General features: G+C 43.4%; 2 protein-coding genes across 3 annotated transcripts in view; both read left to right on the top strand.

Annotated features, from left to right (window-relative positions):
• The window catches only part of LOC127633795 (ras-associating and dilute domain-containing protein-like), a 35,228-nt gene extending 31,133 nt beyond the window's left edge, over positions 1–4,095 (top strand). Inside the window, exons 14-16 of the mRNA XM_052113111.1 lie at positions 2,926–3,023; positions 3,519–3,658; positions 3,844–4,095. Of these exons, the coding sequence (XP_051969071.1) occupies positions 2,926–3,023; positions 3,519–3,658; positions 3,844–3,946 (341 nt within the window). The 3' untranslated portion in view covers positions 3,947–4,095. The remainder of the gene's footprint in view (positions 1–2,925; positions 3,024–3,518; positions 3,659–3,843) is intronic.
• Positions 4,096–12,080: 7,985 nt separating this feature from the next.
• Positions 12,081–27,386, top strand: LOC127633562 (sulfotransferase 2B1-like). 2 transcript variants are annotated; one of them, XM_052112747.1, is made up of 6 exons: positions 12,081–12,219; positions 24,758–24,969; positions 25,151–25,277; positions 26,071–26,165; positions 26,868–27,048; positions 27,193–27,386. In XM_052112747.1, the coding sequence occupies exons 1-6, from the start codon at positions 12,081–12,083 to the stop codon at positions 27,300–27,302; spliced, it is 864 nt and encodes a 287-aa protein (XP_051968707.1). In that variant the 3' UTR covers positions 27,303–27,386. The 2 variants fall into 2 exon arrangements, with proteins under 2 accessions (XP_051968707.1, XP_051968708.1); XM_052112748.1 differs by lacking the exon at positions 12,081–12,219 and adding an exon at positions 22,864–23,524.
• Positions 27,387–27,472: the final 86 nt, after the last annotated feature.

Genomic DNA, 27,472 nt, shown 5'->3' with positions numbered 1-27,472 from the left:
CTGAGCATTACCAATACCAACTGTCACAAGACTGATCATACAGTAACCCAATTTTGACAAAATATGCAGCGTTTTTCCTTTGCACGACAGAATTAATGTAATTAGTTTGGCACTGACATGTTGTTAAGCTAATAAAGCAATTCTCTATTAAGCATCATATTATAAAGCACATGCAAATATAAATTAAGTTATATTCTGGGTTAAATACAAGGTATGGTGAATCTATGGTATCAATGTTATAATATTGATTACCACAGAAAACTATTTTGACCCGTCCCTGGTTTATTAAAAAAAATAGAAAAAACAATCATAGTTACACTAAGGCACTTAAAATGGAAGTGAATGGGGTCAGTCTATGAATATTAAAATCCACACTATTTCAAATGTACGGCCACATACTGTACATAAGCATTAGACATGTTACATGATTTTATTGTGATTAAATCATTTACTGGGATTACTGGGGTTATGTCATCATGACAATGATTTTTAATATTGGTCATAACTGTAAACAGTTAAGGTTATTAAGTAGGGCTGGGATAAACGATTATTTTTTAAACGATTAATCTAGCGATTATTTTTTCGATGCATCGATTAATCTAACGATTCATTTTTCCCAGTCCGATTCGATTTCGATTCGATTAATCGACTTGTGACAACACCGGTTTCACCGGGGGTGGGGGTGTATAAAATGTTAAAAAAAAACATTTGCCGGGAGTTTGATTGACTGGCGATCTGATCAATCAATCATAATACGCCATTTTTGTCCGACAAAGTAGTCAGGAGAGAGAAGATTAACGTCGGTGAATTTGAATTTGAATAATGGATTGTAGGCTACTGTACTGACGTCTTTCCGTGGTTAAAACAACAGTCCTTCTGATGTAGGCTACATTCATGTTTAGCCTATTTGATGCTATAAATTAACCAAGGAAAAGATGATCGGTTCACGAGCAGCTTTAACTGAGGCAATCTGTCACGACACATTAAAGAGCCACAAAATAGTAGGCCTATTTATGGTTTAATTTTCTTTGAATGACCAAATTTGAAAGTTGAGACTTTATTAAATGTTACCTGCTTGGTCCTGTCTGTCAGCCGTTGTCAGTGTCCTCTATGTATTTTTCACGACATTCATAGCTATAAGCGCATTATTAATAGCTATAAGCGAAAACTTTAGGTGTCGACAACGTATTATAGCCTACTCCAACATCGAGTGCAAAGTGGGGAGTTGAAAAAAAACTTACGGTGCTCTGTCATCTGCAGCTGCTCCTGGGTGGCGCTTCTTCAGATGCTGGTGCATTGCCGTGGTGCTAGAATGGAAGGCCATCTCCATTTGCAAAGATGACATATCACGGAATTGTTTCCTTTTAAATTAAAGAATTCCCATACTTTAGAGGAACGAGTGCATGCCGCCTTGCACTTCTGATAGTCTGAGGAGCCACTCGTGTTGCTTCTAGTCGCCGGCGCCGCCATCTTTGTTTTGGGTCCGACGAATCGACGCGCATATTTTGCGTCGACGTATTTTTTGCGTCGACGTCATAAGCGATTTTATCACACTGAAATCATATTAAAGGGATAGTTCCCCCCAAAATGAAAATGCTCTCATCATTTACTCATCCTCATGCCATCCCAGAAGTGTATGACTTTCTTTCTTCAGCAGCACACAAACAAATATTTTTAGAAGAATATTTCAGGTCTGTAGGTCCTCACAATGCAAGTGAATGGTGACCAGACATTTTCAGCTCCAAAAGTCACATAAAGGAATCATAGAAGTAATCCAGATGATTCCAGTGGTTAAATAGACATCTTCAGAAGCGATATAATAGGTGTGTGTGAGAAACAGATCAAAATTTAAGTCCTTTTTTTACTCTAAATCTACACTTTCACTTTTACATCTGAAAGTAATGTGTGGTGCCTGTTTAGTTTCACTTTCACATTTGAAATTGAAAATTAAAGTGGAGATTTATTGTAAAAAAGGACTTTCTGTTTCTCACCCACACCTATTATATTACTTCTGAAGATATGGATTTAACCACTGGGGTCGTATGGGTTACTTCTATGTTTCCTTTATGTGATTTTTGGAGCTACAAATGTCTGATCACCATTCACTTGCATTGTGTGGACCTACAGAGCTGAAATACTCTTCTAAAAATATTCATTTGTGTTCGGTGTAGTGGCTATAGCACAGGGCTGTTAATCAGAAGGTCACAGGTTAATCAGAAGGTCACAGGTTCTAACCCCACAGCCACCACCATTGTGTCCTTGAGCAAGGCACTTAACTCCAGGTTGCTCTGGGGGGATTCTCCCCGTAATAATTGCACTGTAAGTCGCTTTGGATAAAAGCGTCTGCCAAATGCGTAAATGTAACTATCCCTTTAACATACTTTTGAAACAGTTAACGTTTATGGACAGGCCCTGTTCACTTTCATTGTAAGTGCCTTATAGTAACCGTGATTTTTGCTTTTTTCATGAATGGGGGACAAGTCAAAGTTAGTTTTTATGATTTTTTTATACATTTTTGTAGTAATCAACATTATGCCGTAATTGCTGTTGAACCGGGAACATTGCTTTAATTGGATTAAATTTTTTTATTTTTTTTTATTAATGCTACTAATTCTGTATTTGATGAATTCTAAATACAGAATCAGCATATTCTAAGTTTATTTCTCTCACTTCATCCGCCATCATCCTCTTTGATGGGATATACAGTATATATATATATATATATATATATATATATATATATATATATATATACATATATATATATGGCCTCTTTTGAATATTGCTTCAGAAAGCATTATAGAAGGCAGCATAATCACTCTGCTTACCTTTTGGAACAGCCTTTATATCAAGAGCACTCCTATGTGGCCTTAAAATGCTTTTTAAAAAAGTTATTAAGTCTCAGGCTGATGTCTTTGTTTGCAGGCGAGAGTGAAGAACATGATATTGGAGAGGAAGATGTGTTTGTGCTTGAGTTGCAGAGAGGCGCGTGTGGTCTTGGTCTGGCACTGGTGGATGTAGAGGTTAGTTGATCTAAAGGATCACTGACTGTTATTGCAGATGGTTTTAAGAGGCTGTAATGTTATGTTTTACTTCCTGTAAAGGGGTGCTCTGTGCATTTAAATGCCCTTCCAGAAGTTTTGGTGTTAAAGTTTATGAATATAAGCCTGTTGAAAAAAAAAAGAAGCAATTTCTATTCAAAACTGGACATTTTGGGATTTTATATCTTATATAAGATATCTGTTCAACTTATTGAAACCAAACACTGTAAATTACTCAGTATCTGTGATGAAAATTCAACTTCTCTCTAACTCTTTTAGTGACTCTTTTATCACGATTAGTGTTGTCGTTTCTTTATAGACAGCAGCATCTCCAAGTGGTTTTAAATAGAATGTTTTTTCCAACTTCACATAGAACTTATTACAGTAAGAAACAAAGAGTGTGAAAAAGTGTTTTTCATTACTGAGCTGTCTTACAGAATTACAGAAATTGTGGAACAATAATAATTTCTTACACAGGAAACACAATTTAAAGTCAGTGGGATATACATCAAAACAGTGATCCCAGATTCTCCAGCTGCTTTGTCCCAGAGGCTGAGAGCAGGGGATCGCATTCTGGCAGTAAATGGACTCAGCCTGGTAGGGGTGGACCACAAAATGTGAGTAGAATTTGATCAAGCCACTACTTGTGAAAACTGCAGCTCTAGTTGCCTGATAATGCATCATGGTAATTCCTATAGTCATTTTTAAAGCACTTTTATGTTATTATTATTAAATATGTTATTAAACTACATATTACTTTTTAGATTAGCAACGAACAACCATTTTTCTTCTTCCTCTGTAGTGGCAGGGAGCTCATTCAGATGTCGGGAGAAAGGACCCGGTTACTAGTTGCCAGATCTGACAGCACTACAACAAAGGAAAAAAGGGCAAAACTTCCTGCATAATCCTCTGCAGCACTTTGAGTCGAAACTTAACTCAAAATCTGCTTTTGGTCCTTCCACAGAGATACCTGCATAGAAATTCTGGGGGGAAAAAACACGCATTTTGTTCTCTTACGAGAGGTTCTCTCGTATTGCGTAAGCTAGCTTACGCTATGGGAAAGATTCATCTTTTCTGAGATATTGAAGCCAAAAAATTATCCTTAATTTTGTATCATTTGTCAACGCAGTGCAGCAACTGCAGACCTTGAGCGGGCTAGCTAGCGAGCTCATTGGTTGCTCTGCGGCAACTGCTGCAGCCTATAGATGAACTTGCGTGAACTCGCGCCCAATGAGAGCGCCAGCGCTCACTGTCCCAAAGCCCGCCAGAATGGGCGTGGCTAGGGTGCATATAAGCGCAGTTCGTGAGGCTGGAACCCTGATTTTCATCTCTTCAGTGAAGCTCTTCGCATCTCTGAAACTGCAAGAAGCCGCGTCACCGTTCGAGGGGCATCAAGCAAGCTTGGGCAGCGCCGAAGAAGCCGACGCCGCCACCTTCAGCCATCCTGCGAGCTACGCCATCCGGCGACGTATCCTTTTAAAGCAAACTAGTTCCTCAGTGAACTTCACAAAAGAGCACGGCGTCTTTTAAAGATGCCTCGCACCTGCGGTTCATGCTGCACCCCTCTCAGCGCCGGAGACCGCCACATCATCTGCGCTCTCTGCCTGGGACTGGGGCATGCAGAGCTCGCCTTCGCTGACGGCGGATGCGACCTCTGCAAGGAGCTTCCGATGTCGCCCCTGCGGCTCGACTCAAAGCGCTCAGGACCGAAGCCGCCGCGCCTTCTGTTTCGCGCCGAAGAAGCGCCCGCTCCCAAAGGCTGCCGGAACCGGGTTTAGAGCGACTGTCTCGCCGGAGCCTCTCCCTCGAGCATCGCGTTCACCCTCCCGCCCCGGGATGCACAGTTGCCGCCAGGCGTCGCGACTGCTGCCACCTCGAGAGCGAGGCGGAGGACAAGGGCTGCTGTTCCATCATGGCTTCGGACAGCGAGGAGTGGTCACAAGCCTCCTCATCGGCCCAGGAATCCAGCAGGACCGCGCCCGAGTCGAAGGGAACTGATACGCCTCCTCACACAGGCCGTCGACCGCCTCGGGCTCGAGTGGTCACCGCCCCCCTGAGCAGGCTCCCAACAGACTCGACGGCTGCTTTCTTCAAAGCCGTCACCGCGCTGCGCCCGCAGCCCGGGCCGCTCCCTTCCTGCTGGAACTCCACGTCGAGCTCTCTAAGTCATGGAACGTGCCTCTCTCGGCCAGGATTCGATCCCACGTCTCCACCTCTCTCGCTTCAGTGGACGGCGCCGCCGAGAAGGGCTACTCTTCCATCCCCCCGGTCGAGGATTCAGTAGCAGCACACCTTTGCCCGCCCTCCGCGAGATGGCGGTCTAAGCCAGTGCTCCCGTCTAAGGCCTGCAGAACTACTTCCGCCTGTGTTGGCCGCGCCTATTCCGCCGCCGGCCAAGCCGCATCTGCTCTGCATTCCATGGCCGTCTTGCAGATCCTCCAAGCGGACCTTCTTCGGGAATGGGATGAGAAAGGCAGGCACCCAGAGGCTGTTACAGATCTAAGGAGCGCGACGGACCTCGCCCTCCAGCGCCACCAAAGCTGCAGCTCAAGCCCTAGGGAAGTGCATGGCCTCGCTGACTGTAACCGAGAGACACCTGTGGCTAACGCTAGCCGACATGGGAGAAGCTGAGCTCCCACGTTCCTCAACGCCTCTCTCTCCGTCCGGTCTCTTCGGTTCCGCGGTAAGTGGCATTGTTGACCGTTTTTCGGAAGTCCAGAAAGCCACCCAAGCCATGAATCTCTTCCTGCCTCGCCGCGCTAGCTCCTCTGTAGGCCGCCCACGTAACCAGCCTCCTGCACGAGCATCTTCACAGCGCCCAGCTCAACAAAGCCAGACTTCCCAGCGTCGACAGGGTGGCCGCCCCAGATCGCGCTCAGACAGCCGCCGCAGACCGCCGCCCCCCCCCCGCGGGCCTCGGCCTAAGATTGCGCTGAAACCTGAACAACCAAAGTCCTCCTAGCTTTGTTGAAAAAACGACGGCTCAGTCCCGCCGCGGCCGGACCACCGTCAAAGCTTAGCCCCTGTCAGTCCCCTTCTCTCAGGCTACTACAGTGGTGAATTCAGCAGCCAACAAGCCGGTGTTACTACCCGCTTGCCTGCACTCAAACGCCGTTTTCACGGCGACACAAAAAGATCTTGTAAAGAGCAAACATGTCTTATGTGTACAAAATGTGCCCACAATCCAGTGTTCACCCCTACACACAAGCATTACACTTCCTGTGTCCCTATCAGAGAGCAAACATGTCTTATGTGTAGAAAATGTGCCCACAATCCAGTGTTCACCCCTACACACAAGCATTACACTTCCGTGTTCCTATCAGAGCACACTCACATAAAGCGGGCACAGCCCGCTCGAGTGTTAGAGTCAATAACGCAGCACACGAGCCCGTCGCGGCGTCCCCTCTCTGCCCGCTCTGTCACACGGCCAGCAAACAACTCTCTATGTGTAAGTCCCGTGCTCGTGACTATGCTCGCGCATCACTTAACAGATGTGACTCTTTCCCCATTCATCTCAATCGGAAGTCACTCACAGAACAGCATGTCCCTGCTGTCTGCGAGCAGTCATGCATAAGCACAATAAGCGGCCACACATTCTGTTCAGCCCGCTGTGTACGGCAATCAGGGCGACTCGGCCATTCACCCTCTAGCGTTACTCTTCAAAGCGTGGGAAGCTATCCCAGGGATATGCAAATGGGTGTTAAGCACAATAAAACAGGGCTATTTGCTACAGTTCGATCGCCGCCCTCCCGCTTCAGGGCGTGCTCGAAACTACTGTGAACACGGAAGCAGCCTGCATGCTTCGTTCAGAAATAGCAAACCTTCTGTGCAAAAGGGCCATAGAGAGTGCCGCCTTCACTGAGCGAGTCGGGGTTTTACAGCCGTTATTTTCTTGTCCCCAAGAAAGACGGCGGCCTCAGACCAATATTAGATCTCAGGGTTTTGAACAAGGTGCTTGCAAAAGACCGTTCAAAATGCTTACAATCAGGAAACTCCTCGCAGCATGTGGGCCGGGGGACTGGTTTATTTCTCTCGATCTGAAAGATGCCTATTTTCAGATTCAGATAAATCCCGTCACAGGCCATTCTTGAGATTCGCCTTCGACGGTCAGGTTTATCAATACACCGTCCTTCCGTTCGGCCTGTCCTTAGCACCCCGTACTTTCACGAAGTGCATGGATGCGGCGCTCGCACCCCTGCGGTGTCAGGGCTTGCGAATTCTGAACTATTTGGACGATTGGCTGATTTTGGCACAGTCACATACGGAGCTTCTGTCTCACAGGACAGTTCTCCTCAGTCATCTGAACAGTCTGGGTCTTGCAGTCAATTGGACCAAGAGCTCACTACAGCCCAGTCAGGCAATTTCCTTCCTTGGAATAGAACTAGACTCTGTGGCAATGACGGCTCGCTTATCTACACGACTAGCCGCGTCTTTTCAGATGAACAGCCTCACGCCTCTGAAAAAATTTCAGAGAGTGTTAGGTTACATGGCCTCAGCCGCAGCAGTACTTCAGCTGGGTTTACTGTGCATGCGCCCGCTTCAGCATTGGCTAAACACCAGCGTCTCGCCGGCGTGGGCCACAGGCCGCCAGCCGATCAGAGTGACTCAGACCTGTATATCAGCTCTGCAGCCTTGGACGGTGGCCGAATGGTATCAGCGTGGAGTGACGATGGGAGCTGTATCTCGCCGAAAAGTCATCTCGACAGATGCGTCCAACACGGGTTGGGGCGCGGTCTGCGAGGGCTCTCCGGTTTTCGGCCTATGGTCAGTTCAGGAAAAGCTCCTTCACATAAATTGTCTGGAAATGATAGTGGTCGAGTGCGCGCTGCGTCGCTTCCTCCCGGTCATTCAGGGTCACCACGTCCTGGTCCGTTCGGACAACAGATCTGTGGTATCCTATCTAAACCGTCAGGGCGGTGTCAGATCCAGGAACCTCTTCCATCCGACAAAACGCATACTAAGTTGGTCCCAGGGCCACCTGCGCTCGCTGAGGGCGACGCGCGTGCCAGGCCACCTGAGCGACGGCCCAGACAGACTGTCCAGAGACAATGTTCCCCAGGGGAATGGTCCCTGCACGCTCAAACAGTCCAGAAATTATGGCAAATATTTGGCAGAGCAGAGATAGTCCTCTTCGGCGTCAGAAGAGAACTCTCACTGCCCAGTATTTTTCTCGAGCGAGGCGCAGCTGGCCCAGGATTGGCCCAACCGCCCGCTTTACGCCTTCCCTCCCGTCTCGCTATTGCCACAGGTAATGCAGAGGATCAGGGAAACGCGTCACTCGGTGCTCCTCATAGCCCCGCGCTGGGTGAATCAGACATGGTTCCCGGAGCTTACGCAGCTGTCACTGACAGCCCCGTGGCCCATCCCAGTGAGAGCAGATCTCCTCTCTCAAGCTCGCAGCACGATCTGGCATCCCCACCCAGAGCGCTGGGCTCTGCACGCGTGGGTGATCAACGACTACCTGTCGCTTTGCCAGAAGGAGTAATGAACACTATCATACACGCTAGAGCCCCTTCCACGAGAAGACTCTATGCGTCCAAATGGTCGGTGTTTTCAAAATGGTGCACCGACAGAGACCTGGACCCACGGACATGTGGGGTGTCGTCACTGCTCGTGTTTTTACAAGAGCTGTTGGATAAGGGCAGATCCCCATCCATGCTCAAAGTGTACGTGGCGGCCGTCGCGGCGTTCGCCGAACCCCTGCACGGCCAGTCACGGGGAAAAACAAGCTGGTCATCCGCTTCCTCAGGGAGCTAGAAGGATGAACCCCGCGCCTCCATCGGTTCCTATCTGGGATCTTTCTGTAGTTCTCGAGCTATGAAAGCCCCCTTTCGAACCGCTTGAATCCGTGGATTTGAAATACCTTTCACTCAAAACCGTTTTTCTGACTGCCCTGTCATCAGTTAAACGTGTGGGAGACCTTCACGCGCAGATTATTTCCCTATCGGCTCTGCCAGCATCCGATAGCGAACGCGACACAAATCTCCTTTGCCCAGTCAGAGCACTGAGATTGTATACTGCGCGCTCGCCTCTTTCAGACGCCGCTGAGCAGCTTTTCGTTTCGCTCGAGGGCGCACCAAGGGTCTCGCCACCTCGAAACAGACACTGTCTAGATGGATAGTGGACGCTATTGCTGCCGCGTGACGCGTCGAAAGACCTGCCATGCCCGTTAGGCATTAGGGCTCACTCCACCAGAGGCATGGCCTCCTCGTGGGCATGGTCCAGCGGGATTTCCATTCAGGACATATGTGTGGCAGCGGGCTGGGCTTCCCCTCCACCTTTGTCAGATTTTACAATCTGGAAGTGCCCGCTCTGCAGGCAAAACTACTAGCGGTTTAATACGCTACAGCTCCCCTGGTGAGCTGCACTAATGGGACACATTCCACACAGACCGGCACCGCGCTCTGTTTTTCACTTCCCACTATGTACTTATGTATCACACACACACTGACCCGCACTCTTGCCGGCCAAATATTATTTCCCCACTCACAAGGGCTCCCCGGTCCCCCACCCCCTGGGGCTCATGCAGTGGATGCTTGGCGCGACGGCGTTGACAATGGGTTCCGTGAGCGTAAGCTAGCTTACGTAATACGAGAGAACCTCTCGTGAAGAGAACGTCTCGGTTACCTACGTAACCTCGGTTCTCTCTAGATGAGGGAACGAGTATCGCAGTAGCTGGCGTGCTTCAGCGCCCTGGCGATTTTCAGCTTCATTCAATGAAAACCAGGGTTCCAGCCTACGAACTGCGCTTATATGCACCCTAGCCACGGCAGCGCGTGGGCGCCTCTCATTGGGCGCGAGTTCACGCAAGTTCGTCTATAGGCTGCAGCAGTTGCCGCAGAGCAACCAATGAGCTCGCTAGCTAGCCCGCTCAAGGTCTGCAGTTGCTGCACTGCGTTGACAAATGATACAAAATTAAGGATAATTTTTTGGCTTCAATATCTCAGAAAAGATTAATCTTTCCCGTAGCGTAAGCTAGCTTACGCAATAATTTTTCGGATGCCTAATTTTATTGACATCATAATTATGTGATTATTCCATTTATAGCTGAATTTTGTGATTTAAAGTAATATTCTTTAAATTATTCACAGTAATTAACTATTAAATTATGATAATGTATTAAATCCACCTGCTCATCATAGACCAACTAAAAGCAACCTTGGTTTAGGATAGGATTAATGGATATATTTGGCCCCTTAAGTGTTCTTTTGTTTTCTTACATCTGGACAGCCTTTCAGTTTTCACTTTCTGCATATTTAAAAGAATAGTTCACCCAAAAATGACTCACCTTCTTGCCATCCCAGATGTGTATTACTTTCTTTCTTCAGCTGAACACAAAAGAAGATTTTTAGAAGAATATTTCAGCTCTGTAGGTCCATACAATGCAAGTGAATGGTGATCAGACATTTGAAACTCCAAAAATCACATAAAGGAAACATGAAAGTACTTTTTAAACACTGTAATCGTTTGGATTACTTTTATGTTTTTGTTTGTGAATTTTTGTAGCAACAAATGTCTGGTCACCATTCACTAGCATTGTATGGACCTACAGAGCTGAAATATTCTTCTAAAAATCTTTGTTTGTGTTCTGCTGAAGAAAGAAATTCATACACATCTGGGATGGGATGGGATGTGGTTGAGTTTTCCTAGAGGATTGTTGAACTTCAGCTTAATATATATGGTATAGTTTTCAGCATGGCTTATAACAGGCATAAAACACATAAGTAAACATGCAATTGCAGACTAGTTGACAACAACAAGCAAGCCTGTGCATGCAAGTTTGATTACAAACATAAACAATTTGTACACTAACTATAACTGTACAAATAACTGAATATGGTTCAAATGAGTAGCTGTAAGAACATTTGTTTTAGTTGCAACAGTTCAATTGGATATACATCCAATATATCCAGAAGACCCCCTGCTTCTGGGACCTGCCAGCTAGCTTTGACCAGCAAACTACACTGTTTGCATATGAAAGCTACAGCAAAGGAATGATTGTCTGTATGTACCAAAGACATGAACTATTAATTTATTAACTGTAAATATTTACTATAATAAATATATGGTGTTTATTCAACTTCTGGCACTCTAGCACTGTCAACATTTTCCACACTCAATGTACATGTATCACAGGAAATTTTATTTAAATTTTTGCTAAAATTTTCACCACTGTGTCATTTCCAGCACATCATAAATTCTGTATTGTGTTTAATAGATTTCTGGTAGAAAAGATGGTAATGGAAATAATATTTTTAATGTTTTTCATAAAAAAGAAGGTGACTCCTTTGTCTTGCTTAGTCTGACTTTATAGCTAGCATTTTACTGTATGTATCTAAATGATAAATAGTTGAAAGTATCTCACGGTGCCTTTTAAAAAGAACACAATTATAGGTGTGTAGGACATACAAATACAACTATGTATGTGCAAGGAGCCTGCAAAGTATTATTGTGAAAAAAGGGACATGTGTCAAATATATCACACATATCTCACATATACAGTACACACATATAACACAGCCTATCTCACATACAGAGTCCATTTTTTTGTTCTATGCATCTCAAATGCACGCAATATTTTCACACTTTTTAATAATGTGTCAAATGTTCACGGCATGATTGGAAGTGACAACCAATGATTTTTTTTTTTTAAATCAACGTTTTTGGCAAACGTATAAAAATCATCTTTACTCAATAAATATTGAAATGGTTTATGTTTGTTTCAAGCTTTGTTGAGGTTATCGCATTTTTTAAACATGTATCATTTTTATTTTCAAAATGGATTTTCATATTTTAATATAGCCTAGATAAAGGGTCTGGGTCAAGGGAAAACAAATATATATATAACTATAAATAAAATGCATTTGAAAAGCACCACAAATAAATGATATGGTAAGTCTGTTTTAATGGGTACTTCATAAAACAATTAAATAAAAAAGCCCTGCTGACAACTGAATCACAGCCAACGCCATAGTGAGTAGAGGGAGGGACCATGAAATCTCGCGGTATTACACCAAAACTTGTTGCTTGGTTCAGAAAATGACTGAGGCTGAACTGTACACGATGTATAAAGGGGTTTACGTGCCATCGCATTTGCACCCTCCGGAAAGTCTAAAATACTATGAGGACTTCACCTTTCGCCCGGATGACATCCTGATTGCCACTTATCCCAAGTCGGGTAAGTCAATTTGTAACTTTTAATTATTCTTCAATTAGGGTATTTACCAACTCACGCTCTCATTTCTCAAGTAGCCTAAAGGTCCTAACAATGTAGCATGAAAACTATACATTTTCCAAAGAAGATAATTTTAGTTACCTTTAGTTAGATAGTGCACTCTATTCTAATTGGTGAGCGTTTGCACTGAGACGTGTGTAATGACGAGCTGCTATATATATCTATATATATATCTATATATATATATATATATATATATATATATATATATATATATATATATATATATATATATATTTATTACTGGCACAAAATGTCAATAACTCCAAAGATAGGATAAAAATAAAAATTAAAAAAAGAAGTATTCACATGACGCCAAATACAGATTCATAGTACTTTACAATAGATTTATTTTTGAATTTTTCATATTCAAAGGCGTTTTATGTAAGATTGACAACAAGCGTTTGAAATGGGTACTGCAGTCTCAATTGAAAATATTGGAGAGTTGTCTGCCCCGCCCAAGACTCGAATCTCATGCGGATTGCCAGAATGTTTACATAATAATTAGCAAACTAATTATCCATTATAAAGGATTTCAGGGCTTTAAGCTCAGGGGCGTGTCTAGAGCATTTTCAGTGGGGGGTGGGGGGCATGCTGGGGCACTGCCTCCAAACGGGGTGGCTGCCAGTGACCAAACAAAAGCTAAATTCTACAGTATATTACGTAAATCCTATTGATTTTATTATTTTTTTAACTTGAATAAAGTTACTTGTAAACAAATGTAGTAATAAAGCACATTTTTGATTAATTTAGTTTTTTGTCATCCCTGTATATATCCATTAAGTTAAATTTGAGAGCCAGTGTTTATTATTTTTAGTGTTTTCATAAAACTAACAAGTTTATAAAATAAAAGCAATTTTAATAATGAGCAATTTTAAAAACCCAGAAGCAGAAACGATGTCAACTATTTTCTTTTAATTAGTTTGGCCATTACAATACACAGTAGTTTTCACAATCTCTTTCAAATAATAATAATAAAAAAAAAAAAAATCCCCCCCACTGTAATAATTCAAATGGTTTGGCCAAAACATCATAGTGTTTCATTCAACATTTCTTTCAGATTAATTTACAAAAAATCTGAGTAACACAGAGTTAAAGTTTTAGCACTGTAACAGTTCAAATGAAAACACCACAGTTTAAAAATAAAATATGGAACCATTACATTGTGCTCTGCTAATATATTAAAGAACAGTCTTTAGTTTAGAAACAATAAAAACAGTAGCAGAAAGAGAAGAAAACAGTCGAAAAAGAAAGAAGGCAGACCTCAACTAAAACAGCTGGATTCTTCTGTTTCGGTGGTGACTGGCAAGCTCACCATTATTATTTATAATGGTTGCAGAGTTATTATCTATACTGAGTAAGGAATAATGGTATTGAAGGTCTTTCAGTGTTTGATAGACATATACTTATAAGCCAGTTTGCTGACGATACAACAGTGTTTCTAAAGAATGAATATCAAATTCCATTAGCTTTACATTCGATTAACCAGTTTTCTAAAGCTTCGGGGACATTTAAACCTAAACAAATGTGTAATGTTAACACTGCATGAGTTTCCTTTGCATTCATTATCTAATATACAAATTAAAAGGGAAGTTAAATATTTGGGGATTATTATTTCTAAAGATAAAGATGTTATAGAGAATAAAAATGTGTTGAATAACATAGATAAATGTAAGTCCATATTGAATGGAGCATTTTCTTTTTGAAAGCCTTCAAAAAGAAATTTGCCTGCAATGGTACTGTGATTGAGCATCCAGAGTATGGAGAGGTGATTCAGTTACAGGGTGACCAGAGGAAGAACATCTGCCAGTTTCTGTTAGAGATCAACATCGTAAAGGAGGAACAGTTAAAAGTTCACGGTTTTTAAAATGATTGCCCCTCCTGGGGCTTGTAAAGGACTGCACCAGCATGTAGCAATCTTAGTACATTCATTGCAGGGGGTTTTGTGACCATATGCTATCAATGCAGACCGCAGGATAAAGCATTTTTTCTTTTCTGCAGAGGGATCTTACAATCTTTGGAAGGGTTCTTTTATCTAAAATGGATAGTTTGTCCAGACTCATCTATCCAGCCTTCTCCTTGCCCATATCGACACAAATGATTAAATTAATAAATAAGGTGAATTTTAAATTTATTTGGAGAAATAAGTGTCAGTACATTAGAAAGGAGGACATGATTAAAAAATATGAAGACGGTGGGGTGAATGCTATCGTTTTTGACATTATGAATGGTGTTTTAAAATTGAAATGGTTAAAATCCTTCATTCAAAATAGCCACTCCTTTTGGTTTATTGTCCCCAATGCTATCTTTAACAAACTGGGGGGAATACACTTTCTGTTATGTTGTGACTTTGAGTGCACCTGGTCACCAGTTAAACTTTCAGCCTTCCATCAGCAAGTGCTGCTCTATTGGAAACTATTGTTCACACATAACTTCACTCCTCACAACACTCCAGTTTGGAATAGTAGATATATAAAGTTTGGCAGAAAATCTGTATATCTTGAGGAATGGATATCTAAAGGGATTTGGGCTATTGCCCATTTCTTGGATGATAATGGAAATTTGTTACTGTATAGAGAGTTTTGTGAGAAATTCCAAGTACAGTGTACCGTTAATATTTTTAATAGAATGATTAGAGCTATACCAATTCCGTTAAGATTAATGGTTAAAGAAGACATGTTGTACTCCAAATTCCCCTTCTGTCGCTCTCTCCACGTTGTGTCGGAGAAGCGACACTAGGGGTCTCTCTTGAGCGCCGATATTCACCTCTGACCTATTGAAAAGGGCCAATGAGAGTTGGCAGTCAGTATTTGCATACCCCCCCGCATATGGGTACTTAAGCCGGGCAAATACAGAAGTTTAGTCAGAAAATTTCTTCGAGCCGATGGTCTGTTTGCAGTCTGCTCGCGAGAATACAGAAGCCTGAACGTTCCCGTTTCTCTGACGATCTGCCTGCTGTTGGATTTGACGGCGCACAACAGCGGCTTTCTCCTACTTTGCACGGCGTGCATTGTTGCCCCTGAGCGCCGACAGCGCAGACACACACACACACACTGTGTATTAAAAGAGCAAATTTCCCTAAAAGAGCAAATTTCTCTAAAAGAGCAAACACAGCGGCGTTGAGCGTCCTTTTCAGGACGCGTCTTTTCAAGATGCCCTTCCGCCCCTGTGTCGTTCCTGGATCGCGGTAGAAGCCTCTCTGCTTCAGACGGCCACAGGCGCTGTCTCGTGTTTGGGCGCGATCACACCGAGGTGGCGTTTGTGGATGGTTCATGTTCTCACTGCGAGAACATGACCATGACCACGTTAGCGATCGCTGACTTGCTTTCAACAGAAGGCAAGCCACCCCAGCTGCACCCGCATTGCTCCTTCTTCCCATGGGATTGAGGGCGATGCGGTTGGCGCTGGGGGCATTTGAGGCGGCAGCGGGTGCGGTTTCGCCGGGTAGCCCCTGCGAACCTCCCGTTCCCGACACGCTCGCTGGTCCCGTCAAGCTCAGCGGCGATAGCGGCTTCGCCTCACGGCCTGGCCGTCTATCCTCCGAGTCCGAAGCAGATGAGCTCGCCGCTGCATCGGAGAGTGCGGTGTCTGATGCCGAGGACTCCCTGGACTGCCGCCTCGGGCCAGCAGGCCCAGGCTGAGGCCGGCAGCTCAGATGTCCGACATGCTTTCCGGGCGCCGTGGCGTGGGGTTGGACTGGAACCCTCCGTCCTCCCCACAGCCTTCGCGGTTGGATGATTGGTTCCTGGGGGCAGCGGCGCAGTTCGCGGCCTCGCATCCCCCGGTCCCGTTTTTCCGGAGGTGCATGATGAGCTGGCGTCTACGTGGAGAGCCCCGCTCTCCGCTGCGTCTAGGTGCCACCCGCTCCACTCTCTCCACCCTCGACGGCGGAGAGCGCCACGGATCTGGCGTGATTCCCCAGGTCGATAGGGCAGTTGCGCACCATCTATGCCCGGTAGCCCTACCTCCTGGCGTGGTCGCCCGTACTCCCATCCAAGCCCTGTAGGACAACATCCTCAGCTCAGCGAAGGCCTACAGTCGCGGCTGGACCGCTGCCTCCGCCCTGCATGCGATGGCCCTCCTGCAAGTCCACCAGGCCAAAGCTCTCAGAAACATGCACGGGGTGGACCTGATCCTGATGTGCTGCAGGAACTGCGCTCAGCGACCGACCTCGCCCTGAGAGCGACGAAGGCCACAGCGCAGGCACTTTCGGACAGGCGATGGCCACCCTAGTGGTCCAGGAACGCCATCTTTGGCTCATATCTGGTCGAGACGCGTGAGGCTGATAAGAACCGCTTCCTGGGCGCACCTGTCTCCCAGATTGGCCTTTTCGGCGACACCGTCGAGGACTTCGCCCAACAGTTCTCCGCGGTGAAGAAGCAGGCGGAGGCCATCAGTCACATCATGCCCGCCGCAGACCTGCCGCTACGGGCCCCGCCCGTCTGCCCGCCGAGGCGTCCCCTGTGAAGAAACCAGCTCCTGCTCCGCCTCAACCTGGGCCCAGCTCTCAGCCCCAGCGTCGAAGCACCCGCAGGCGGCGCGCGCCCCTGTCTCACGAACCCCTCTAGGACCCGGAAGGCTCCCAAGCGTTCCTGAGACAGCCGACCCAGAGCCGAAGACGTTAGCTCGGAGGTGGTAAGACCGATCCGTCCCCGGTGGAGGGCCGGGAGGAGAATCCTTTGTTTTTTCATTTGCCACACCCCTGACGGGGCTGTGGTACCCACATTCTCAATAAAGAGCTATTTCCTTTGCCTCTGGGTCACCTGGCCCGCAAATGCTGTTCTCACGGCAATCTGCTTTCAGATTACGACAGTCCGGTACACGGACGCGGCGATCCCGCCTTCCGCCTGCCCACGACTGTCCCACGGCCGGCCGGTTCAGACGAGTCCAGAGGGCGCCAGCATCAGACCTCCTCCTCAGTCACGAACCCGCCCCTGCGGGTCGCGTGAGCAAGGTAAGTGCTTTGAGTCTATTCTCAGCACCTCAGCCTCAGGCCGCAACGAAGCCGCCCGACGCTGCACTACCTGTTCCGCCCGCTCGCGAGGCCCGCCGGGTACGTCCAAAATACTCGTCCCTTTGGTGCCCCTAAGCGCAGAGCTGGGAAGCGTGGCTTTAGCTTCCCAATGCATCACGCTGGCTGCACGGACCATTCGACTTCGATTACGCAATTCAGTTTGCCCGGCTCCGCCCCTTTCAGAGCGTCCGCTTTCCGCGAGTACACGGCGAGCATGCCAGTTCCCTGCGCACGCGAAATCGCGACCCTCTTAGCCAAGAGCGCGGTGGAGCCCGTCCCTCCAACAGAAATGAGGAAGGGTTTCTACAGCCCTTACTTCATTGTACCCAAGAAAGGCGACTTACGACCAATCCTGGACCTCGCGAGTTTTCAATCGGGCCCTGTTAAAACTCCCGTTCAAAATGCTCACGCAGAGAAATATTCTGGCTGGCGTTCAGCATCTAGATTGGTTCGCAGCGGTAGACCTGAAGGACGGCGTACTTCCACGTCTCAATTCTGCCACGACACCGACCCTTCTTACGGTTCGCGTTCGACGGCCAGGCGTTTCAGTACAAAGTCCTCCCTTCGGCCTGTCTCTGTCCCTCGGCGTCTTCACGAAGGTCGCAGAGGCGGCCCTTGCCCCGCTACGAGTAGCCGCATCCGCATTCTCAACTACCTCGACGACTGGCTCATCCTAGCACACTCTCGAGAGTTACTATGCACACACAGAGACCAGGTGCTCCGGCACCTCAGCCGCTTGGGGCTTCAGGTCAACTGGGAAAAGAGCAAGCTCACTCCGGTTCAGAGCATCTCTTTTCTCGGGTTGGAGTTAGACTCAGTCTCAATGACAGCCGTCTCACGGCGGCGTGCTCAGTCGGTGCTGGACTGCCTCGCTTCCTTCAAGCCAGGCACAGTGGTCCCTCTAAAACTTTTCCAGAGGCTCCTGGGGCATATGGCGTCCTCCATGGCGGTCGCGCGCTGGGGTTGATGCATATGAGACCACTCCAGCACTGGCTCCAGACTTCGAGTCCCGAGACAAGCATGGCACCACGGCACGCATCGGGTAAGGATCACCCCGCCTGCCTCAAAACACTCCAACCCTGGACAGACCTCTGCTTTTTATGGGCAGGAGTGCCCTGCAGCAGGTGTCCCGACGCGTTCTGGTCACAACCGACGCCTCCGGTCGGGTGGGGTGCCATGTGCAGCAGGCACGCAGCAGCGGGCTGTTGGAAAGGGGCCCGCTGCGTTGGCACATCAATTGCCTGGAGTTGCTGACCGTCCTTCTTGCTCTCAGGAAGTTCCTCCCGTTAGTTCGGGACAAACATGTCCTCGTGAGATCGGACAGCACCACGGTGGTGGCGTACATAAATCGCCAAGGTGGCGTACGCTCCGCCACATGTCACAACTTCGCCCGCCGTCTCCTCCTATGGAGCCAGCAGCGACTCAAGTCGCTGCATGCCACTCACATCCCGGCAAGCTCAGCGTCGTAGTGGACGCGCTATCACGACAACGCCTGCCCGGTGGGAGTGGAGGCTTCACCCCAGTCGGTCCAGCTGATTTGGGAGCGGTTTGGCAAGGCCCAGGTAGACCTGTTTGCCTCCCAGGAAACCTCCCACTGCCCGCTCTGGTGCGCCCTAACAGAGGCTCCCCTCGGGACAGGCAGCTGGCACACAGCTGGCCCTCGGGGCTGCGCAAGTACGCATTTCCCCAGTGAGCCTTCTTGCACGGTGCTGTGCAAGGTCAGGGAGGACGAGGAGCAAGTCTCGTTAGTGGCCCCCTACTGGCCCACTCGGACTTGGTTCTCGGAACTCAGACTTCTCGCGACAGCTCCTCCCTGGCGAATTCCCCTGAGAAAGGACCTCCTCTCTCAGGGACGGGGCACGCTCTGGCACCCTCGCCCAGACCTCTGGAACCTCCACGTCTGGTCCCTGGACGGGATGCGGAAGAGCTAGCCGGCTTACCGGTGACCGTTGTGAATACAATCAACCAAAAAAAAACTTTGAATCACGAACTTCAGTAGAGTCTATAAACTGATTGGCCGTAAAATTAACCAATCACAAGACATCTTATAGAGGGGGCACCTGGGGTGGCCAATCGAATTTCAGGGGGGGCCGGTGCCCCCCCTGGCCATCACGTAGACCCGCCCCTGTTTAAGCTGTCTCCATCTTCCAAAGGCATCTCCAGTATTTATCCTTGTTTTACTACGCCTCTGGTCATGGTGGTTTTTAGACGGATGGCGCGGATTTTTAGGTCGGGTGGAATCTGTTATCCCTGATCTACTTTGTTTGTTGGCTTCCATGGCTGCAGCACGAGGCGCATATATTCTTACCTTTTACAAGGAAATTACAGTCTTTATTTTCTACTTTATTACAGACCAGGTGGCTATGCATTAAATTAATAAGCCCAGAAGGAATAGCTTTCTTTAAATTCTTTATATTTTAAAGGAAAATTATACTTAGACATAAAAAAATCGCAAGAGTACATTTTAGATATTGAATCAAAAAGATAAATCAAGTAAATTATCCCATATTCCAATCATTCCTCAAAAATAAATAATTTACCCTTGATGGTAATCGGTTCATTATTCAAAAGTGCAGAAGCAGAAAGCAGTTTCCACGCTAAGAGTGCTTGCTCATGAAATCTTGACAATTTTATGGGTAATTTGGTTTGCAAAAATTACAAGTTAACAGAAAATTAAGACCACCAACTTTCTTATGAATATTATGGGGGATAAAAAACAAATCAATTCAGGTTCACCAATACATGTTTTGATCCAATTGACCTTGAAAGTATTATTAATATCCACATAATCAAGCATTTCATACACTCCTTCACCTTTCTTTCCAGCTATAATTGTTTTTAAGATGATGTTTATTTTCCCAACAAAAATTAACCAGCAAGCTGTTAATGTCTTTGCAAGTGGAATCCTGAACAAATGATGAAAGGCCAGGGGAAATAAATCTAGATAAACCTTCTGCCTTAGATAATAGGTCTCTCCCTAAAATTGACAGATCTCTCTGTAATCAATTATCAAAAATGTATTTAGTTTTCTTAAGTTTTTGGTTGAAATTAAGCTGTTGTCTAACATGTAAATTCCTAAATATTTAATACACACCTTTTACTGAAATGTTTAACAATGATTGTTCAGAAGACCCATGCATGAACGAATTTCACATTTGTACATGTATAACTGGTGTCCTGAGGCATCAGAGAATGTTTGAACTAAATTAATAGCATTGCTAATTTGGTTTTTATCTTTCAAAAATAAAGTTGTATCATCAGCCAATTGTTATTACCTAATAACGAGATATTGCAAACATTAGGGTTCTGCGCTATACTTATTGACAATAGTTCCACTACTAACATAAAAAAATTATTAGAAATTGGGCAACCTTGTGTAATACTATTCAATGGAAAGGAGGACAGGAAGCAGGTTTTCACCACAAGGTAAGCTTTTTAATGCCGACGTAATTTATACAATTTATCATAACACACAATATGACACAAGCGCACTGGGTTAGCTTGTCGTCTCTCTCCCCTGGAGGCCCTCTCGCTGCATTTTTATGCCGCTCTCCCCGTGTTCACTGAAATTAGAGACAGGTGTTAGACATAATTTAGCTCAGGTGTAAGCGCCCTTACCGCTTTTCTCTCCTGGACGAGCGCTTGACCACGCCCCCGCTGCCACACCTTGCCTCACACCTCTAGAAGTTTTCTTATCAATAGAGTTATTGGACTGTTATTAAGCTATTAATGCCTCTTTAAAACATTTTAACAGTTTGAATTAATTTACTTCCAAACCCAAATGCATTTAAACACTGTAGCAAAAAATTGTGCTCTGTTGTTAAAAACCTCTATAAAAGTCCAGAAACAAAATAAGTGCATCAGAGTTGACATTGTGATTATAACCTAAAAGGTCCAGTACAAGCCTAATATTACAGATAATATATTTTAGCCTTAAAACCACTAAGGCTAATATCTTCTAGTCGGTATTCAATAAAATAATTGGTCTCCAATATAAAGGGTCTTAATCCGGGTTCAGAATTAAGCTAATGACATTGTTTCATTAATTCTGTGTACAATTGATCAATTTCTAGTTTGTGTACTTTGGCTTTGTCATCCTCTGGCAGTATGTTTTCCTTGATTAAACTACTTAATTCTCCTGTTATCTCTGTAATCCCTATAGTTTGAGTTTGTTTTTCTTTAAAACTTTACTTGTTCTCATTGCCTTTTCCCTGACTTTAAATTTAAATAGCTCCCACAGTTGTACATAACTTAAAGAGTTTATCTTTAAAAATACTTTTAATGGAAAATTATTTTGTGGTTATCTAAAAGCAAATTATTATTTAATTTCCCATATCCACAAATCATTTTACCCTTAGCCATATTAAGTAAGGATGAGAGCAGGCTTCACTCAGTGTATATAATGAATTTTAAGAGTGCTGGCCTAAAGATAACATATGAAATAGACAAAGTGGCGACTATGCATATATTGTTTATTTTGCACAGACGCGTTTAGCGTGTGCACACTGAAGAAGGCACACGCCGAAACGCGTCTGTGCAAAATAAACAATATATGCATAGTGCGGCCACTTTGTCTATTTCACCCTTAGCCATATTCCCAATTAAAAGAAATCGCAATCATTTTGTGATCTGATAGAGGGGCACAGTTCATTTTTGTTTCAGATATATACTGAACTAAATTATGATTAATCAACCAATAATCTATTCTTGATTTCAAAGAAAGAGAGTTATTGTCCCAACTGTAATCACAGTTATTGGGGTTTAAGTACCTCCATACATATATAACTTGTAAATGATCAGTAATAAAATAATTCTGAGAATTGTAAATTGAAAACTTTTGGTGAAAACGGTCAGTTAAATAATTCGGATCTTCATAATTAAGTCACCACCCATAATGATATACCCTTCTTTGTAATTTTTTTAGATCTGTTAATATTTCACAGATTTTCTTAAACATTTCTAAATAATGTGCTCTAACATTGAATCCATATACACTGCAAGTAATTAAAATAGAGTTGTTCAATCTGAGAACCATTATTATCCATCTCCCATTTTCTGAGCAATAGTTTCCAGCACATCACCTTTAAATTTGTTAGTGACACCTGCTGAGTGATTTGAACCATGACTGAAAAGAACATAATCTCCCCTCTGGGTTTTCTAAAAATCACAAGAATGAGTCTTTTGGAAAAAAGTTCATGAGCTTCTGTATGTCTACTTAAAAGAAAAACAGCTTTTCATTTAGTGGCATCGTAAATACCTCGGAACATTTAAAGAAATAAACTTTAACTTCCCAAACTTATGTTCAGTCATTGCGTAAGATAACAGAACAATAGAACAATTAAGAATAATACTTTTTAGAAAGCAAACACTGAGATACCATGAAACGTTATGTCAGACAATAAGACTTGCATTAACACTGATTATTATTGAAACATCCACTTGCAGAAAAGCTGACCGTCGTCATCCACTCATTTGTTCAAGTAATGACTGGAACGACGATACGCACTTCTTCAATCAAGGCAAATCCTCTCTGAAAGCTGGCTCTCTTACACTCTTCCCTCGCCTGTTTCACTGGGTGCCATGCCTTCTTCCTTGCTGCTCTCTCCGAAAAAGACAGTTCCTCTTTAATGCGCAGCTCACTCTCTTTCAGCTACTGGTTTTCTTTGGCATCTCTACACACTATATCCCGGTAAAGGCGCATGGCGAACTGTATAATTATCACTCTTGGGCAGTCATCATCTCTTTTCTTTCCAACCTATGAACAGAGTCTACAACATCTGGAAGTTTCTGTACAATCTTTGGAGAAACCTTTGCAAGGATCTTGATGACAAGATCTTGCGTATTATTCTCCATCTTAGCCATTTTCTCTTACACCATATAGCCTAAGATCCCATCTCCTTTTGTAGTTCTGCATTTACATATCTCCTTTAACTGCTTGATTTCCTGCTGCAAACCAGAAACGTTTTTTTCAAGATTCTCTATCTTTGTGGGATGTGGTCTGTAGTAACAACTTGCTTACAGTGGTAGAAAGAGCAGTGATAGATGTTAGCATTTTTTGCATGATCTTTTCTATGGACTCAACTTGTTGAAACGTGCCATCACATTTCGATGTGAGTGCAGCCTCAAGGAGTGTTTCCATTTTCTCATCAATATTGGCATTCAATTTTCCTTTTCTTCCTGGAGGACTTTTGCACGGATTACACAGAAGTGCTGCTGCAAGTGGTTCTTCCACTAGTGAGTCCATATAAAGTTTGTCGAAATCTTTGCTTTCTTCAGCCACCATATTGGCTTGTTTAACTTGGTCCATTTCTCTATTTCTTTTCTCATACATATGAGTCTGGTGAAATGCACAACAAGATAACATGGAGCTGTTTAACTTGTCAAACAAAGAAATTAATCGGGATTATATTGCGTAGTATCCTTTATATCTCGGAACTGCCTGAAGACAGTACTTACAACACGCCCTCTCGGAAGTACGTCATCTTGTTTAATGAAGTTGAAAGTTTATTATTATGTGTTTGAATAATGTACAATTTACAGGCTTGTCTAAATAAATTATCTGAATTCTGAGTTCAGAAATGGCAATGAACTAATCCTCTGTGATAGTGAGTGATAACACAGTGATAAGCGCATGAGAAGAATAAAAATCGAATTAAATGGTCAAATTAAATAGTTAAATTAACAGACAATTACAGTTAGTGATTGATCCTTGGCAACACTGTTTGCACATGCAAAGCTCAATCACGTCTCTGTCATCTGCCATGCTGTCAACTGGATATGCTGCTCCTCTCTGCCGCTCAACAGCGTAGATGCAGAGAAGGGTGTGCCTGCAGTGGGAAAGCAAGCTCTCGTACCCGCGGGACAGTACTGGCGACTCTTTTCTATGGAAATTAGCTAAGGGTCTGAAAAGTCATTAAAGTTGAAGTTGGTAACACTTAAAGAGCCATGAACAACTCAATTAACTTCCTTAAAAGTTATCACAATGGCAGAATTCAGTCAAAAATGAACATTCTGAACATTTACCCTCATGCCATCCCAGATGTGTATGACATTCATTCTTCTGCTGATAAAGCTTTTTAGAAGAATTCTCAACTCTGTAGGACCATACAATGCAATTGAATGGTGGCCTAAACTTTGAAGTTTGAACTTTGCAAACTTTGATATTGATTAAACCTCTATACCATAGGTTTTGGCCTACTATGCACTTTCATTGTATGGACAGCCTGAGGGTGAGCAAATGATGATTGACTGGGTGAACTATTCCTTTATTAACTTAACTAAAATATAACCTAATTTCTTAGTTAAAACAGTTTAAATATGTTTTTGAGGCAGCTTACTAGATTTTAAGAAACGGATAAGGTAATGCAAATGCATGAGCGATACATGAACCTGCTGATGCAAGCTTGTAAATTGAAAATAGAAATTTGTTGCACTTGATACACGCTTATGCCTTTTATTTTTGCCCAGGTACAACATGGATGCAAGAGATAGTGCCTCTCATAGCGAGTGAAGGAGATTTCACTCCAGTGCTGACTGTGCCAAACTGGGACAGATCACCGTGGCTGGAGGAACATCGGGCAATATTGCTCAATCTAGAGCAAAGACCTTCTCCTCGCATCTTTGCAACTCACTATCACCACCAAATGATGAATGAGTCTTTTTTCAAAATAAAACCGAGGGTAAAAACTTTCAAAAACTATTATTTTGACTACTTTGTACACTTACACTGCTCTTAATGACACTTCATTGACACTTGATGCAAAATATTTAAGATTCAATGAATCACACATTTTAATGGTTTAATAAAGTGCCTCCAAAGGTTAAAATATATGATATTTTATCCTTTGAATTGTGGTTCAGGTTCTTTATGTCTTGCGCAACCCAAAAGATGTATTCACATCTTCATTCTACTACTATGGAATGGCCTCATACCTTGTGAACCCAGGGACCCAAGATGAGTTCATGGAAAAGTTCCTTGATGGAAAAAGTATGTTTAAATTAAAGGAATGTTTCACCCAAAGAGGAAAAGTCTCTCATTTAACTTCATGCCTTCCCAGATGTGTATGGATTTCTTCTGTAGAACACAAATATTTTTAGAAGAATATCTTGGCTTTGTAAGTCCAAACAATGCAAGTGAATGGTTGCCAGAACTTTGAAGCTCCAAAAAGAAACATAAATGTGGTTTACATTTTAGGGGTTACATTTTAGCCTGTTCTCGCCCAAAAAATATTGGAACGCTTCAGAAGACATTGATTAACCCACTGAAGTAATGTGGATAATTTTTATGCTGACTTGTGCTTTTTGGAGATTAATTTTTTCTAAAAGTTTTGGTCACCATTCATTTGCATTGTATGGACCTACAGAGTTGAGATATTTGTAAAGGTAAAGTGGGACACTTTCTGATTTGCCATTGCTGTTGATTTCTATTATGATCCAAATGACTACATCAGTGTAATTCCATCCTCATTTAGAATGAACTTTAATGATGACTGTTTTTGTGTTGGGTTTTTTTTTACTCTGGAAGAATACACATAGTGATTTGATTAAGTTAAAGTGTGCCAGTTGTTCAACTTTAACTATATTTAATGTATAGCACCCTATTCTATCTACTGTATATAATAGGTATACATTCATATAAATAGGAATATATTTATATACCTATTTATATCATCTTATTCCTCTTTCCCTTGTGATGAAATAATTCATTTTGTACTATTTCAATTTTCATGTCATGATCATATCAGCACTTAATTTTGAGAAATTATTTCTGTTTTCCACAGTCATGTTTGGTTCCTGGTTTGATCATGTGAAAGGCTGGTTAAATGTTCAAGATAAAGAACACACACTCTTCCTTTTCTATGAGGAGATGATATCTGTAAGTAGCTTCTATGCACATTAAGAAATAGAGTACAGTCACATGCAGGTCTAGTTTCTCAGCTTGTTTTATTTTTAATTTGTTTTTTTTTTATTGCTGAGAACATTCAACAAATTAAAAAAAAAAAAAAAAGACGTACTGTACATAATAACAACAACAATAACAATTATAAAAACAATAAAAAATAAAACTAGACAAAAAAAAAGAAAATTGTAAAAATAATAATAAAACAAATAAGAGGGCCATTATAATCACATGAAGAGCCCAAAAGCAGAGCAAATACTAACAGTCTTTATAGCTTTCTTATTAACAGATACTAAGATCACATTTAAATAATTTTCCATTTCTTTAAGAAGACAGATAAAACAGGTTTACAGTTAGAAAATGTGCATTTGTGAATGTAAAATTTGCTTAGGAAAAAAAAAAAATTAATAACAAACAAGATATTTTCTTTTGTGGGGTCAGAGTCAAAATACCCAAATATAATGTTTCTCATATGTATTGAGAAGCCTGGCAAAATCTTACATCTGACAAAAACAAATCTTTCCAAAGCTTCTGAGTGTAGTGACATGACCAAAATAAGTGTACCATTGTTTCATCAGAGTTCTCTCAGCTTGTTTTTAACACCGGTCACTGCAACAGAGAAAACTGGATGTGAATACTTCCTGCTTTCTAACATGAGATTGTTCAAATTTGTGACAGGATTTGAAAGGATCTGTGGAGAAAATGGCCCAGTTTCTAGGAAAATCTCTGAGCCGAGAAGTGACCGAAAAGATTGTTGACCACTGTGTTTTTAAGAACATGAAGCAAAACAAGATGTCTAATTACTCTCTCGTTCCAGAGGAGTACATGGACCAAAAGAAGTCCGAATTTCTGAGGAAAGGTACAAAATTCAGCGTAAAACCCGTCCAAGATTCTGTTTAAAAACAACTTGAGGATTGTTTCACTGAGAAGTTATTTTGCTGTATGCAAGAGTTTCATGTTTCTGAAGTTACTGTTTAATTTAATGTTTTGTATTTTTTTTTAGGAGTGGTTGGTGATTGGAAGAATCTTTTCACTGAGGCACAAGAGCAGCGATTTAATGCTGTGTATAAAGACAAAATGAAAGATGTGAATTTCAAATTTGTGTGGGACTGACAAAATGCATTTTCCTAAAACAACTGCATAATTCTAGAACATTCTGTGGTGGAAATAACATTTTAAAATGGAATAAAATGTGTAAAATGACTCTTTTGTGATCATTTGCTCAAAAATGCATAAAATATTTCAGTAATATTTTGTTGTGGATTTTCATATGCTAAGATTAA

The sequence above is a fragment of the Xyrauchen texanus genome, chromosome 40 (genome assembly GCF_025860055.1).
Source record: "Xyrauchen texanus isolate HMW12.3.18 chromosome 40, RBS_HiC_50CHRs, whole genome shotgun sequence".
Classification (NCBI taxonomy): Eukaryota; Metazoa; Chordata; class Actinopteri; order Cypriniformes; family Catostomidae; genus Xyrauchen; species Xyrauchen texanus.
The sequence above is the reverse complement of the archived record's forward strand: the minus strand, read 5'-3'. Positions and strand labels throughout refer to the sequence as shown.